The 17563-nt window shown below is 37.7% G+C and overlaps 1 protein-coding gene across 1 annotated transcript; it reads right to left on the bottom strand.

Moving 5' to 3' along the window:
- Positions 1-1954: 1954 nt before the first annotated feature.
- Positions 1955-5453, bottom strand: LOC149211884 (disease resistance protein Roq1-like). Its single transcript, XM_089391618.1, has 4 exons — positions 4687-5453; positions 3484-4585; positions 3074-3364; positions 1955-2920 (listed from the first exon to the last, which is right to left on the bottom strand). Exons 1-4 carry the CDS (start codon positions 5187-5189, stop codon positions 2135-2137), a joined length of 2682 nt encoding a protein of 893 aa, XP_089247744.1. The 5' UTR covers positions 5190-5453; the 3' UTR covers positions 1955-2134.
- Positions 5454-17563: the final 12110 nt, after the last annotated feature.

Below are 17563 nucleotides of genomic sequence, written 5' to 3'. Positions count from 1 at the left end.
AAAATTGCTTCACCGTCAATTTACTGGTACATACACAGATTTGGCAGTGCCCAGCTAAGATGGAGCACTCCACTTAATTTCCAGGCAAATTAGTTGTATTTATTTGATGTGCAGATTGAGGGTTCTGAAAGAGCTACCTCTCTATATTCACCAATTTATTCCGCAGGTACTGCGTTTGCATTACAACCTTATTGTTTGTTCCGCAGTTGGGCTTCTAGCAACAACTTTATTGGAAAGATACCAGATTTTATTGGAAACTACTGGAACCAACTTAAGGCCTTACGAGATTACTTTTGTGTGAAGCACTAATCATTTTGGGGTTTGCTCAATATAATTGTCAGATGACGACCCGAAGTCAGATAAATATAAACATATATAGAAAAATTAGTAAGGATTTTTTGTTTCTTCGTTTCCATGTGTCTGGGAAATAGTGTTTGTTTTTGATGGCAAGAAGCTTGAAGGAATTTCTCTTGAGAGGCCAATTCCCTCACATTTCAAATTTGACTAAATTAACAAGCCTGTGCGTATAGATATCCTTACCATTGTTTGTTTATTTTCCAAAGAAAGCAGTTACTTCTGTATGCAATTTACTCAGAACTTCAAGAGTGATGTCCTCTGTCATTTAGCAAATCATTACTTTCCAATTTTCCCGTTCTTGCTATATAAATATTGTGTCTGTTTTCAAGATAATCATCATTTTTTTACTGCATTCGTGTTAAACATTTGTGCATTGGATTATATTATATTCAAATTGCTTTACCTGTATAAACTTGCTATTGTTTAAGCAGCATTGTATGTGAGATACCTCATATAAACTTGCTATTGTTTAAGCAGCATTATATGTGAGATACCTCGAGGTGGCTCATTTCTTTCATTCCTACAGAGCCTGAAAAATCTGAATACATTGCGAGTGATGTACAGTTGCTTTTTATGTGTGTGGTACTGGTTCCATGAATGATGGAAACATTGTTTTGAAGTATATATGCTTTTTATGATGTTATTTTGATGTTTCTCTTTTGTTAATCTATGCCATAATTCATTATTTTTGACAGAGTCTTAAGGAACAATATGATCTCTGCGGAGATTCCTGAATACATTGGAGAACTGGACCAACTCCAGATGCTATAAATTAATCTCAAAAGCTTATTGGTATTCATGAAATCAGAATCTAAATAGACTGAACATTGTTTCTCATATTAAAATATGTGCTAAACAACAGTTTCTTTTATCTCAAGCTGATTAGCATCATTGAAATGTACAAGACTTAACACATAAGAATTTGTAGCAGCAACCATATAAAGAAAACATGATACTTGATTGTCTTCCATTAAGGCCACAGGATCGTTGTGCACTTGCTTGGCAGGGACTACTGCTACCTCTAGCTCTTGTTTATAAAACATTCGATTATACTTTTAGAAAAAATAAAAAATGATTTTATTATAGTGATTGAAGCACTTTCAACCGACAGAACAAAACAACAGAAATCTTATTTATTTACACAGTTTCCTGGGAGTTTGATGTTCTATGATCAGGAAGTAAATAGATAGGCATGATGATTAATAATTTTGGAAAATCCAACTTATATTTTGTGGTGGTCGTACATTTTGGAAACAAATTTAAAGGGGAAAATGTTATTTTCAGAGCATTGCGTCCATGCCATTTTCGGTCAATCAAAGTAACAATGGTAACCTATTTGAAAAAGTCTTGATTACTAAAATTAGTTCAATTCTCAATGAACATCAAAGTTATTGAAATTTGCTATTTATTAAAAATTAGTTTATTCTAAGATGATGTACGAGAAGGTTAGTAGTCCTTGAAATTGAAAGACGACCTTCTCTTAAGCTGATTTGCAGGTTATAGACAAACACTTGATGCCAATTTAATTAACAGTCGATGGAAATCGAGCCAACATTTCAGTTCTTTGCGAGACCAGAGAGTCAACAGTACAACAGAAGCTAGCAAACATTTGATTTCATATCAATTTCAATTCCTTCAACTTCTGTGTTTCACCCGCCACAGGCGGCAGAGTATTCAACAAAGGGCCCAATTGAATTTGGCAATACTTTCAAATCTGTATTATACTGAAATATGATTGTTCTGTGTACCACTTCAAATGTGCTGATATTTTAGGTGCTTACATGGTTAAATAAGAGCAACCCTCCAAACAAAGAATTTTAGATTTATTTGGATTCCGCAAAGAATTTGGAAGCCTCTCCAAATTGTGGCACTTTGAGAGATCGATGTCTTGCAGGTTCTTTAAATTATCAAAACAATCTGGCAGCGTCTCTAAATCGTGGCAATTTGAGAGATTGATGCGTTGGAGATTGGTCAAATTACCAAATGACTCAGGCAGGCTCTTCAAATTATGGCACCTTGAAAAATCGATGTATTCGAGCTTGCTTAAATCACCGAAGGATTCTGGCAGTTCGGTCAAACCGTGGCAATCTGATAGATTGATGTGTTGGAGCTTCTTTAGGTTACCAAAGTAATCAGGCAGCCTCTTTAACTGGTGGCACCCCTGCAGAAAGATGCGTTGGAGATTCCCTAAACAACGGAAGGACTCTGGCAGGCTCCTCAGATCGTAGCAATTTGAGAGATCAATGTGTTCCAGCTTCTCTAAACTACCAAAAGAATCTGGTAGCGTCTCCAAGTTGCGGCAGAGGGAGAGATCAATGTGTTCGAGGGTTGTTAACTTACCAAAAGAATGTGGCAGTGACTTCAATCTTGAGCACTCTTTTAACACCAAGGCCTTTAAAGATTTCAGCTCGCAAAATTCTTCTGGCAATTCTATGAGATTAACCCGTCCTATATTTGAAAACCTGCCGACGACAATCCGTTCGAGGTGCTCCAGGCGCCTTATGGACTTTGGAATATTCCTGAGCGGACCATAAATCTCTAACTCCCGCAATTCCGAAGGTGCCTGCGAAATGCTTACGGTTTCAATTATAAGAGAAATATATACATATAGATCACAGCTTTGTAATTCGTTCTAGACTGTGTGGCTTGACATTCAGTTATTACCATTAATCATAGACTAAACACACCAACATTAACACAACATTTTTTTATTTACCTGGGATTCTTCTTCCCACAATGCTTTCAATGTGCTACCGGACACTTGTAGAACCCTTAAATTCTTTATTTTCTTTAGACTCCAGGAAGGCAGGGCAGGATACGGACACTCATTCCAGCGAAGCCATTTCAGATTTGGTAACTTCACCCAGTTTATGATGTGTTCAAATATACCTTTTTCGGTATCCAGAAGTTGCAACCTCCTCAGAGCAATATCATCAAATGCATCATTGTGTTTATTATAGTCACTAAGATCCATCCTAATTCCCCGCACATTTATTATCTGTCCATTCTGGACAAAAAATGATAGTTATTACCTTTCATTCTTGGAAAATGGTTGAGATTTTAAAATGAATTTTATTGAATAGTCTATATAGTATAAAGAATGGAATGTTATGTTTGAACACTTACAGTTCGCTGCAGCAAATCATCAATGACATCGTCTGTCCAACGCCAAAGACGGAGCAGACGTCCTTCCATATCCTTAGCAATGTCTCTCCCCATATCCTGAAGGTGGTCATGCATTTGAATACCATTTTCACTGTCCACTCTCACAAGATGTCTGCTTTGTAACTTGTGAAAACCCAACCAACATTTCCAGCCTGTTCCATCCCATATTCCATCCCATATTCTCATTGCAGTATCCCTGTTATATCTTACGAAAAAACATGCAATATCTAAGAACATTTCCCTTTCCTCTTCTGCCAGTGCATCATAACTGATTTTCAGTTTTTGCTTTATTTCATCAGGAACTATATGAAGCTTATCCAATTGCTCTCTCCAGTAAAGGTTGTCACCATTTCCACGCAGAAGTGCACCAATCACTACCAAGGATAAGGGCAATCCATCACAGACTTTTAAAAACTCATCCACAAGAGATTCAAATCCTGCGCGTGGACGATCTTGGTTGAAAGAATGCCAGCAAAACAGTTCTTTCGAATGTTTTGGATTAAGACCAGTTAGGGGATATATTAGTGAGTCTTCCACTACTGAGCTTGTGAGGACATTTCTGTCCCGAGATGTAATCAATATTAAACTATCAGAGTGGAAAACCGTGCCAATGGGCAAAAGTGCATTAACTTGGGAGATTTTATCTACATCGTCTAAAACTACTAAGGCCTTGTCAGTTGAGAGATGTTTTTTAAGTTCAGTTTTCCCTGCATCTATATTGTCTATTTTGAGATCTGATCCAGTCAAGCTTTGAAGAAGTTCTTTCTGCAATGATATCAATGAAGAAGATGTCCTAATATCACGTAAAAAACAATTTCTTCTGTACTGTGATCTCTTTCCATTGAAGAATTCCTTCACCAAGGTTGTCTTTCCTACGCCCCCTAAACCAACAATTCCCACTACCTTACCTTTTGCACTATGTTGTTGCTGAGAGAAAATTTCACTTACAAAGTCTCTAATCTTGTCATCCAAACCAGTTGGATAGTCAGCTACATCCAATCTTTTTAGTTGAACCTTTTTCAACGTGCATTCAACCACCTTATCTAGCAACTCAGTCTCGCCGCTGGACAGTCACAAGAAAATAAAGATATCATTAATGAGAGACTTCTACAGATATGCAACTTCACAAAACTTTTATGAAAAAAGCAAAGGTTGAGTACTCACCCTTTACAAGCCTTTAGCTCGTAACCACTTATATCTGCAGCCTTACAAAGAGCACCTCTCCATTTTTCAATTTCGCCAGCGTTGTACCGCGGATCACTTTCAAAATCACAGAAAGCTTTACCGTAAAGTCCAACATTGCCCCTCGCTTTACGAAGGTCAGCGGGCTCGACTTCGTAAAATACCGGAATAACCTTAGCGCCCCTCTTCAACGTGTCTAACATGCTCAGGAGCTCATTGAGACACCATTTTGACTCGGCATATCCCGGAGAAAATATAGCCACTTGGACAGACGCGGTTGCTATAGCGTTTTCTATTTGGGAGATTATAGTGTCTCCCGCTTCCAACTCCGACTGATCGAGAAAAACCCTCAATCCCTCTGAAACAAGGCGCTCGTACAGATATTTGGCAAAGGTTTCCTTGGTATCAGGGCCACGATGGTTTATAAACACATCGTAGCACTGAATGTTGTTGGGATTAGCAGCGGCAGAGGTGGATTCGGCCATTGCAGATTAGAAATTAGAAAAGAAAATGGGCCGATGGAAAGGATAGTCGATGCTATTGGAAGAGATGAGTACAGAGGTCCGGAGAAATTGTGCAGTGGATTGAATGAACAAACGAATGTCGATTCTATTGGAAGAGATGAGCACAGAGGTCCGGAGAAATTGTGCAGCGGATTGAATGAACAAACGAATGTCGATTCTATTGGAAGAGATGAGTACAGAGATCCGGAGAAATTGTGCGGTGGATTGCTGATGGGTTTGATGGTGTGCATATATATATATATATATATATATATATATATATATAACCCCTTCTCCCCATGTTTATGACTGCTTGATTACATAGGTAGTGCCTCTCCAGTCAGTCATGTTCCAAGCCGTGGTGACCAAGGTTACAACTGGGTCATTATACATTCTATTGTAAGCCCAGCTGTGTAAGTTAAAACCATTCAAAAAATTAGGAGTCTACAATGGTAGCTTGCTCCTTGCACATCGATACAATGAATGTAGAAGCAATTCTGTAGGATCTAAGGCAAATAAGTGGGCCACTCACCGACAAGACGTTCGGACAGATACATACAATCTCCCAATAGTATTGATTGGGTACAACTCTGCAGGTACTTGTTCATTTTTATATTCCCCTTCAGAAATGTTTTACTGACCCACATTCTAGATTTCCAAAATATATCAACCACATCCCGATCCAAGGGAAACCTTCGTGCGTAAATGTATTCACTTTTGATTTTAAGATACTTCTTACGAATTTTCTTATATGATTTAAAATATTAAACTAACCATTATTTTATGGTTAATTAGTGTTAAAAATGTAGTTTGGAATATTTAATACAAATATAAGACAATGTGCATGATGAATGTTCCCATTCTGAAAATGGAGTTGGAATCTTTCTCGTCATATTTCATTAATGGTCCCCATTTAAAATAGATTTTAGTGACATTTTTACAAGTGGTCTACCAAAGAGTTTGACAGTGTCATTTTTCATCAACTTATTAATTTAAAATTAAATATAAATAACTTATAAAAACAATTTTTTATTATCAATTTTATAAATTTAAAAGATAATTTCTTCTACGAGTTGTAAAATAAATGATTTTAACTATTCATATAAGATTATAAACATATTAATAAATTATAATCTAATTAAATATAAATAACTTATAAAAACAATTTTTTATTATCAATTTTATAAATTTAAAAGATAATTTCTTCGACGAGTTGTAAAATAAATGATTTTAACTATTTATAAACATATTAATAAATTATAAGCTAAATGATATACCAAAAGCCACAAATTTATTACATGTTATATACCTAGATATAATAAATATAAATTAATTATATATTTATATATATATATATATATATATATATATATATATATATATAAATTATATATATATATTAAATATTAGATTGGTTTAAAATAAAAATATTATTTTGAATATAATTAATTAGTTGAACAAATATTTTAACCAAACATTAAACTAGGAGCTATTTTTTTTTGGATTAAATACCTCAAGTCTAATTAATGAACAATCAACAAACTTACATACTAATACTAATGAACAACCATTCAATACTCATAAGACAAGTAGGAGTTATATCTCTAACAATACCAATCTTAACATCTACCATATACATCATTTTAAGCTTATTTTTTTTCTAATGTCTAATCATACAATTTTTATACAAATTTAGATTTTTGGTTATTTAAAACTTATTAGAATATGGTTTAATTTAAATATTATATATTTTAAGTTTTTTTTTTTTTATTATTCCAACAAATCTCTACCAAATTTGAAAATATCAAATATATTAGTTAATTACTTTTTGTTAAACATATAATAAATAATGTTCACCATAAAACCAAAAAAATCCCAAAACCAAAAAAATCCCAATGAATGTGTATGACGAAGGAATTCTTAAACAATATTGATAAGGTAATGAAATTAACATATTATTATTAATTCTGTTAAAAATGAGATTGAGTTTGAATATCACAAATTTATATGGAAAATAAATTTACTATTGAATTTATAAATAATATAAATATAATATTTAACAAAATAATTATTAAATATAAATCATATAATATATATATATATTAGTTGCATTAAGAGGTGTTTTTTAGTTCAATGTAGTAGAGATGGTAGAGATGTTGTAATGTAATATATTGTTTAACATTTTGAAACGAACATATTATATAAAAATAAAATAAATAATAGTATACGAATAAAATAAAATAAAAACATAAAATTAATAATTACATTTATAATTATAATTATAAGTGATTTTTTGGACAAAAGATGGGTTCGAGTTAAAAAAATGAGCTCTCAACAACTAAAGTCCTCAACTTGTAACACAAGCTTGCAGACCTGAACAACCTGCCAGGCACTTTTGTCGAAGATTTTTTCTCCTAGGTGATCTTGTTCCCACCTAATCCCCTCACTTGATGCAGATTTTTGTTGGCTACTCTCTTGTTATTAGTCGTTGCTTCTTAGCCGGGGGGGTCATCATGGCTGTTTCGACCCAAGAACAACCTTTCTTGCATGAGATAACAACATTCAATCCACTAGTTGTCGATGGCCTGAAGTTTCAAACCACTGCCTCCTCTGTTTTGTTAAAAAAATCAAAGAGATTCTGAAGGTCGTGATCTGAACACCTCAATCCAAAAGTCAAGCCCTCTAGCTAGCAGATCGGGGCTTGGTTGGCTAGTTTATGGGACTCCAACCCTCCCCACACATTGTAAGGAGTTGAATCAAGAAAAACTAGAAGCCACTTATCACTTGTGAAGTTGTCTCCTCCTTCTGCGATAAAGGTTTTTATCTTCAGAAGTAGCCCATATTTCATGGGAGCCAAAGTGTTATAGCATCATTTAGCACTCCTGTAGTTATGATGATCTGGTATGGCCTTGGGCAACCCTTTCCCATACATACTTTCTCATTTATTAAAAAAACAATATTTTGAATTCCATTCGCGACCCTGCCCTTTTAAAAGAGAGTGCACACATAGGTACCATAATACAGAACCCGCGTATATTATTTAAAATATGAAAAAATAAAATAATATCCTATTTTTCAGGCGGGGTTTACGGGTTTTGCCGAAAGCCCACCTACAGGAGACTGCGACCTAACTGAATCAATTGATTTATGGTGGTATTTATACACCTCATGGGAAGGCCTAATGACATAAAGGATATAGGATATCGATATTATAGTCTTTTCAGTCCCCAAATCAAGTATGATTTTCCATGTGCCTCTTGCACTCCGAGTCATAGGAAACCCTTGTTTCCTTGCATAGATGTCATCCTTCATTATATGGCATCGTTTTCCACATGCTTGAGAGGTGATCTTTGAGGCTTTGGCTGGATAGATCCAGATGAAGGTTTCATTGGTGTCGTGTTCATATCAGGTTGTATCTCTTTATTGATATCAATAAAGAAGCTCTATCTAGTTTCTGATACGTTATAATCTCACGTTTTGATGATTCATGTGTAATATGTCATGATTTATATGTTTATTCTTGATGATCTAACATGTTTATTATGCACACACTTTGAACTACATGCTATGTATATGATTCTCTGAACCATGTTGCAAGTAAGCTCGCTTGGGAGGAAGCAAAGGGTTTGGACCCTACAAGATTGACATCAAACATAGGACCTACGAGTACTCCTCTCAAACCCAGATTTGGTATTTTGTATAGTTTTCTTGCTTGAATGTATGCTTCTTATTGATTGTCTGCCTTTGATCTATTGAGGTTGTCAACCCTTACCTTAGGGATTTTTTTCTTGCTAATACCAAGGCTTATACTTGAACAATTGGAACCCTAATTTTAATCTGGAATGTGATACCCCTACCATTGTTCTTGTATGGGTGAAGCTCCCATTCTGCCTCTCCACTATTGGAATGATGCAACCTTCAGTTTGAGTGGGAATTCGCTTGGAAAATATATTAATTGTGTAGAGCCAAGAGATGGGATTTTTGCATGTGCCAGAATATGCATAGAGGTAGATCTAGATAAAGGCCTATCGGTTGTGATTTGTTGGTATTGATATATATTGTAGTGTTATTGGTTAGCATTGATGTCAACTTGGTAGCATGGGTTACAGGTCAGTTGGTTAGGCACATGTATGTTTGGTTGTAGGTGGCTTGTGTATGGATGTTGTGTGGATGGTCTTTGGCTTGTCTGCTAGCATGTAGATGATGGAATTGTAGGATTTGGAGATGCATACAAAGATTGAGTAGAGGATGTGATGGCCCTCATGATCATGTTGTTTCTTAGAGGTGTTTGGTTATGGATTAGTTGGATGATGGTTGTGTTAGCACTAGGTTGGAGATCATGAGAGGTCTTACCATGATGATCAATTTTGTAGAGGTGTTGCAGGGCTTATCACTGATTCTCTAAGGTCTTCATGATTATGACACGATGGTGTGTCCTTGATGGTGCATAAGAGTTAGATATATGTGTTAGAGAAGGAATTCATGGAGATGTAAGAGGATGTATAGATACCTGACAAGGTGGAACTATTGATGTTTGCAGAAAACATGGTTGAATGGAACAACCCCAGGTTAAAAGTTCATGTAATAAAGTTAATAAAGGAAAAATAAGACCAAGGTCACGAAACACTTATTCCAAGTTGAATGATGGGGAAAATATCTTAGTGGGCATCACTTGTTGTGTATTATGGCTAAGGGGAGATTGACAAAGGCAATGGAAAAGACTTTGAAAAGGCAAAGAGGTATTAATTGGAATTTTATTTATGAAATTAAAGGAAAATAGGAGAAAAGGGATGTGAAAGGTCACAGGTTGCATGTGAGGAGGAAACTGAAGGAAAATTAAGGGAAAATGAAGAAATTAGAGGCATCAACAATAAAAAGACATCAAAGCACCAATTTGTAGCATTGTGTCAGTTCAATTACAAAATTGGTTTCAGAGAGGAGAAGAGCACCAAGAGGAGAAGGAAGGCAAGCAAGCAAAGGAAGGACAAGGAAAGCAAATGAAAGAAGGGATCAAGCAAGGAAAGGTTGGATCAAGTGTCTTCAATAAGAATACTTGCATGTATGATTTCCTAGTTGGTTTTGGCATGCATGGCATATGCATGTGTGTATTTGGTTCATTTTGTTGTCATTAGCATGGATTTTGTTGGGTTTTGACAGTGGTTTTAACCTTGCCTTACCATTTCTGGATAGCCATAGTGTATGGGATTCTTTCTCGGTTGAGCTTTGGATTGCCAGAAGGTTTTAGATTCGGGTGAGGTGGTCTCAAGAAAATACCAAGGGTTGGGGGTTGAGATGGTATTCTTGGGGAAGCCCTCAATAGGTAGGTGGAGATAGGAAAAATACTCAAGCGATGGTGAAGGAATTTTGAGGCATCCAAGCTCGTTTGGGTTTTGTGATCTCAGAGCCGGTTTAGGTGAGATCACGATATGGTGAATGGGGAGGTAGTTTAACATATGGATTCCCTTGGTTTTTTATGGATTGGTTTATTCCATGAGATCCCACATTCATGCTTGGAATATGGCATGGGGGTGATTGGATGAAAGAAAGATTTGGTTCAACCCAATCTATAGTCAGGTGGTATGTGGAAGTCCCTCACTTGGTTGGCTTTGCATATGGTTAATAAGAGCTAAGTTTCTATTGTCTTTGACAAGAAAATGTATTTTTTATTATGTGGCTTTAATGGAGGCTCTATCATTGTTATCTATTTGGTTATATGTTGGTTATAAGCATGGTTATATGACAGATTTAAGTATGGATTTTATCACATTTTATTCAATGAATGCATGACCTAATTGGTGTTATGAAAATTATTGTGAGAAGGCACTAATCCTTCTTGTTAAACCTCAAATAAGTTTTCATATCCCTAAGTTCAGATATGAAGTCATGACCTCTAGGATGCATGCTCATCATGTGTTTGATGGAATGTCAGTCCTAGTTGGGAAGGGCCAGGTCAAATCATTGTTAAAATTTTGGTTTGGAAGCCTTGTTTCTATGTTATTCATCATTTATGGAAGTTTCAATGAGTTCTTGGAAGGGCCCTGAGTCCTAGACCTGAAAAAGTGGTTGAGAATTCAGGGTCGTTGGCATAGAACTAATTGAAAAAGTCCATAGTCGCTGGGAGGCAAGCCTATGAGAGAAACTGGAGGGCTACAATCGCTTGGAGGCCTTGGCAAGGGAGCAACTAAGGCTCTAGGTCGGTGAAAAAAAAGAGTTAACTTAAGGGTTAGACACCTGGATGGGTTGGGTAGCTCCTCGAGGTCCTGCAACACCTAAGAGAGGTCAGTAAAGTCTTAAGTTGTCAACTCCATTTCCTTAAGGTCATATAGGAGGTTGAGTCTTATCATAATGACCATCATCTCATGCTTACCCCGGGAAAATCGGTGAAAGTGGGTATATATGGGACTAGGCGGTTACAGGGTGATGTCAGAGTAGGTTGCACTCTTTTTGGGTAAAAACTGATGTTATCATGGTTATGATTGTCGTGCATGGGGTCATGGCATACAAATGGTATGATCATGCATGATGTTGATCTTTTGATTTGATTATGATTATGTATATATTAGCAGGATGCATGCTAATGTGGACTGATTTTACAGATGAGATAAGCCTCCCATGACATCAATGAGGTATGGTTTTAATTTTTCTATCTATTTGGTTTAAATGACATGGTCTACTTGTAGGAAGAAGATAATTAGAGATGATGAGAAAAATTGTAAACTACAATTCCTGTGACTCTCCTTACATATCAGTTGGGTAGCAGGGAGATGATTATTCTTGTAGTATAACAAGTAAATTGAGGATTTTGAGGGAAAAGATCATAATTTGCAAAACAAACAATTATAGGTTGGTTGAGGCTCAGGAAAAACTTGCAAAGGCTCAAGAAAATCAGGTAGAAGTCAATGCAATGATTCTTCAAAGCTTGTTGGAATTACAGAGACAAGGATAGTTGAGGGTCATCTAAGAGCACGAAGGAAAACTAATGGAGCCTATCGTAGTAGGTCTTAGAATGGATATAGGTTGGATAAATGGGATACAGTTAAAGGTGGCAGATCACTGGATACACCCGACATGAGGACTAGTATGTATGTGCATCATTATAGTTCATCATCTAGGAGATATTGTCATCATCATCACCATCATAGGAGGAGTGATTACTTGCCAAAGGAGTTCAAGAAATTCAATCCTCCTACATTCGATGGAGTCTTCATTGTTGGGGATGAAGACATTCTTTAGATTGCATAACTATTCATAGAAAATGAAAGCCAAGATAGCCACCTTCAATCTTAAAGGGAAATAATATATTTGGTGGGAAGATGTAAAGAATGTTAAGGGAATTCAGAAAGAAGAGTTGATTTGGGATGATTTTGAGGGAATATTTAAGAGGAAGTACTTGTCGGAAAGGTACTATGATGACACAGCTAAGGTTTTTATGAGTTGCAGATGAGTTCTATGAAATATTATGACTATAATAGCAGGTTCCTGGATTTGTTGAGGTACATGCCTTACCTCAAGAATGAGAAGGTAAAGATTCAAAAATTCATTAGTGGGTTTCCAGCAGCATATATAGACCAGATTGAGTTTGATGAGTCACGGTCATTGGAGGAAGCCGTCCATAAGTTGAAGCCTTGTTAGGAGCAGTCAAAGTGCAAAGTTGAGCCTAAGAGTGATTTGAAGGGAAATGAAAAAGTTAAAGGGAAGTGGCCACCGAAGTGGGGAGACCCCAGGATGTAGGTGAGAAAGAAAATGTTGCTCCTTACAAGAAGTTCAATGTAGTTGAGAAGGGACATGGGTCACAACCTAGAGAGAAGCATACTAGAGGTGATGGCGAGGGATCGTTGCAGTGTTGGATATGTGGTAAAGATCATCATAAGAATAATTGTCCATTGTACCAGGGTGGTAGTCCTTAGATCTATAACACTCAGGAGGCACAAACATTTGTATATGTTGGTCATAACATTCCTTGGATTTATGAAGCTATGAACAACAAGTAGGAATATCACCAGGCATCCATTATTGAGATGGAAAGTAAGCTCTGTATTCGAGTTGTTTCTATTTTGATTGTTCTTGGATATAATTATAGTTATGTTAATCCCGACCTGGTGGATAAGTGTGGCTTGAGAAAATAAGTGCATGTAGAGTCTTGGTTGGTGTAGTTGGCTGCAGGTACTAAGAAGAGATTTCATCATTGGGTAAGAAGTTGTGCATTTGGTTTGAATGGTATGCCTACATTAACACATCTGAGTATACTACCACTGGGATAATATAGTATGCTTTTGGGTATGGATTGGTTGTATCTTCACAGGACCAAAGTAGATTGTTATGCCAAGGCCATTGAGTGCTTGGATGATAATGGGGAAAATATAATTTTGCAAGGAAAGAAGAAGCCTACATCAATGATGATGGTCACCACTATGCAAGATAAGTGCAATTGCAGAAAGGGGAATGTGATGTTTGGAGTTCATATTTCCAGTGACAAGGGTAAGGATATTGAGAATGCATAAATCTTCAAGAGGTACCCTGTATTACAGCAGTTTCAGGATGTGTTTCTAGAAAAGATTCCAGAGTTTCCTCCCCACAGGGAAGTGGAATTTTCTATTGAGTTGGTACCAGGGGTAACACCAGCATGAAAGGAACCTTATAAAATGAGCACACCATAGTTAGTAGAGTTGAAGTTGCAGTTGAAGGAAATGCTCGATGAGGGGTACATTAGGCCAAGTTTATTGCCTTGGGTTGCACTCATGTTGTTCATGAAGAAGAAGGATGGTACCCTCAAGTTTTGCATTGAAAACAAGTAGATGAACAAGGTGACAATCAAAAATAGGTACCCATTTCCAAGGATTGATGAATTGTTTGATCAATTGAAGGGAGAAGCAATGTTCTAAAAGATTGATATGAGATCAGGATACCATTAGGTACACATAAAAGAAGAGGACATCTACAAGACTTATTTTAGGACCGGGTGTTAACACCCAGGTTGTTCCCTATGACTCCCAAGGGAATACGGCCGGGGTAACCACTAACCAGTCTTTGAATTGCAGCCTCTAGCCAAGCTGTAATCAGAGAGGGCTCTCTCTTTAAAGTTTAGCTCTGTTTTGATAGTATTTTATGCTAGCTATGATGTTCAAGGTTTTGTTTTTAAAATGTGTTTGGTGATGATTCCAGTTAATATATATAGGTACTTACTAGCATGTCTTAGTCCATTGGGCATGGGGTCAGTGGTCCTTTAGTTTGTCTGATATTGTGTGATACCTTAGTGATGCTGCAGAGCCAGATTTGTGTCTGAGAAAAAACGTTCAAAATAGTTATTAAGTGGGTGTATCCAGTTTATGCAAGGCAATTAAGAATCTCACAGAAAACTGCTAAAGAAAAAACGGTAGGAACATCAATCTAGAAGCAATGAAGAATTTCTATTTAACATTAACACATATAGAATTAATAGACACATGAGCAGTTAAGGATTCATGTATATCGTTAATTCTGAAAACTAACATTCACAACAGTAAAAATTGAGCACAAGGTGTAGTAAAACAAATCCTGTACTATTCTTTTTCTTCACTGCTAGCTTAGTACAACATAAGTATGGTTTGATAAACACAAGAAGACAAGGAACATAGATTGAGGAAAACTTGTTTTTTCATCAGACAGCACAGGAATTCTACATCAGCACATCTAGCATCACCCATACATCAAATACTTCAGGAAATCACTGAGCTGGTCCAGCCCTCTGTATTAGATAAAACTGAAAGTATACAATAGATTCTCCTTGGAGTCAAAAATCACCAACCCCTTATGCGTTACTAAGGGGAGTATTTATACAAAATTTACATGTAAAAATATCAAGAAAAGGAGTTAATGGCTCATAAATGTTATGCCAACTCCTGGAGCTTGGTAGCTGAGAAAGTAAAAGCTGCAGTAACTTTTTATTGCTTTTAGCTGTCAAAAATAGTCAGAAATTGATGACTTGGTGGGTGTCGAAGTTGGCTGAGGCTAAGCTGTCCAAATATGCGCATTTGCTTATCCTTTAGGCTAGCTGTCATTGTCCTTATGCTGAGTCACCCTTTCAGCTGCCTTTATTTCTGACTTTGTCATGCTGTTCGTCTTGTAGTGACTTGGAGCTGGCAGTGGCCGAACAACAGAGGCTATCGTGGCAAAATCTGAAGCATTGCTTGCCACCAATCCTCCTTAGGCATTTGATGCCTCCGAATTTTTATCAAGGTCTCATCGGCCTCTGTATACCTATAAAAGTTAGGAGGAGTTTCAAACAGATGATTTACCTCATTTTCAATGAAGAACAGGCCTTCAAGTTTTTCATACAAGCTCTGTCCTGTGGGGGGCCCTGTTTGCTCAGATGTACTGCCAGATGCAATAATCTGATTTTCAATAGTGGTTGCCATTCTGTTGGCAAATTGATCTCGAGAGATCAGTCTTCCTGCACCACTTAGGAGGCTGGGCAGTCCCTTTGATTGCAGCACTGCCATCTTGACTTTATATTCCTCCACCTCAGCTTGTATCTCATAGCACTTCCTCTCCACAGTTTGTACATAGTTCCTGAGAGTTAGTACCTTCTTAGCAGTGAGGACAGCCTCGGTTCTGTTGGCAATGCCTATGGCTGCCAGTTCCTCCTTTTCTTGCCTGTTCAGGAAGTCTATCATCCTGTTGGCCTGTTCTGGCTTGTCTCCCAGTGTTGTCTTGGCCTTATGGATTTCTGCTTGTGCTTGGCCCATTAAATCCATCTGTTCATGTATTGTTTTGATTGACCTCCATTGTTGATTGATGGAATTGCCAATTTTGGCCCATAGAATCCTCTTTATGTCGGCCATGGTAGTCTCTAGATTCAGTTCCTTCTCTAAGGCCTTGATCTTGTCTTTTAGGGCCTTTATATCTCTGCCCTGCTCCGCTACAGTTACTTTTGACTTGTCATATTTGGCATCCAGTTCTGCCAATTTTTCCTTGGCCTTCTTTATTTCATTGGCCCGGAGCTCCATTTCCTTGATGGCCTTAGTCAGTTCTTCTATACTTGCACTGGCATCTGGAGCTGCTGCTGTTCCTGCTGCTTCTGTTGTGGGGGTCACTGCTGCCCCTGAAGTTGTTGCTGTTGTTGAAGTAGTTGGAGGAGCTTGGGAAGTGGATTCTCCCTGTTTATCTTGTAATGCTCCTTCCAGCTCTTTCTCCAAATCCCTGATCCTCTGGTCTTGCTGCATTATGAGGTCTAATTGGTCATCAACCTGTTTTTTCTTTTGAAGCTCTGCGGTTTGAGGGTGCTCTGTGGGCTGCAGCTTCAACCTCTTCTTTAATGCATTCAGGTCATCATCTTTCTTCTTCATAAGGGCCTTCACACCCTTTGGATCACTAGGATCATGTCCAAGATCAATGATGATGTCCTCAAGAGACTTTATTCTATTGTCTTTGGCCAAGGAGGACATTCTCTCGAAATCCAACTGTGTATTCGTGTTTTTTAGGGATTCTTTCAGCTCATGGGCCATGGTTGCCCTCTCCACCAAGGTTGCATAAACCATTTCTCCAACTTGCTTGTGGAGTTCTATTTGGTCCATGGGATGGATGTCTTTGGCCATGACCTCCACCCTTGTCTTCACAAAATCTGTAGCTGACTTAGGCTGCGGTATTGTAGGCTTAAAGTGATTGAGGATTATTTTTTCCTCTTTAATGTCATACACAGACATTAGCCTTTCTTTCTGGGCTGGTGTTGCATCTATAAATTGCTTGTAGACCTCAGCCCTCAGCAAATCATTCTGAGCTTTTATTTGTTTGAAAGAAGCCTTAGTGCTCTTGGGCTTCTTGCTTTGCTAGGAGGAGGAAGACACCTCCAAACCAAGTTGCAATCCTTGCTCCTGCTGAAAGGCGCTTGTCCCTGTGTGCTGGTTGCCCTCCCTGTTTTTCCTTGAGCTGTCAAGGAATTCTTCAGTGATGTCCTCTACCTCTGGGGAGTCTAGCCTTTGCCTTTTGGCTCCTCGTTGTTGGGAGGATCCACTAATTGGAGTGGAATCTTCTCTATCTCTTTTCATACCCCTTTCTTCATGTGTTGGGGTCTGCAAACTTGGAGCAGTCAATGGCTCAGTCTGTGGAGGTGGAGTTTGCATTACTGGAGCTGCTGGTAGCTCCGTTTGTTGAGGGGCAGTCTGCTCTTGTTGCTGTTCTGTTTGCTGCCCTTGTTGGGGCTCTTGATGCTGCTCATTTGCAGGGGCAGGCTTTTCTTTCACTGTTTCCTCCTCTGCACCCATTATCCCTTTGCCTTTGTCTGCAGCTAGTGCTGTTGTGGAAGGTTCTTGTGTAACTGGTGCAGTCCTTGAGGCCGAGGTCCCTTCTCCTATTGAATAAGGCCGCTTGAAAGGTACCTG

Source organism: Pinus tabuliformis, chromosome 1_1 (assembly GCF_031772625.1).
Source record: "Pinus tabuliformis cultivar Carrire ecotype Pingquan chromosome 1_1, CPIR1, whole genome shotgun sequence".
Lineage (NCBI taxonomy): Eukaryota > Viridiplantae > Streptophyta > Pinopsida > Pinales > Pinaceae > Pinus > Pinus tabuliformis.
The sequence above is the reverse complement of the archived record's forward strand: the minus strand, read 5'-3'. Positions and strand labels throughout refer to the sequence as shown.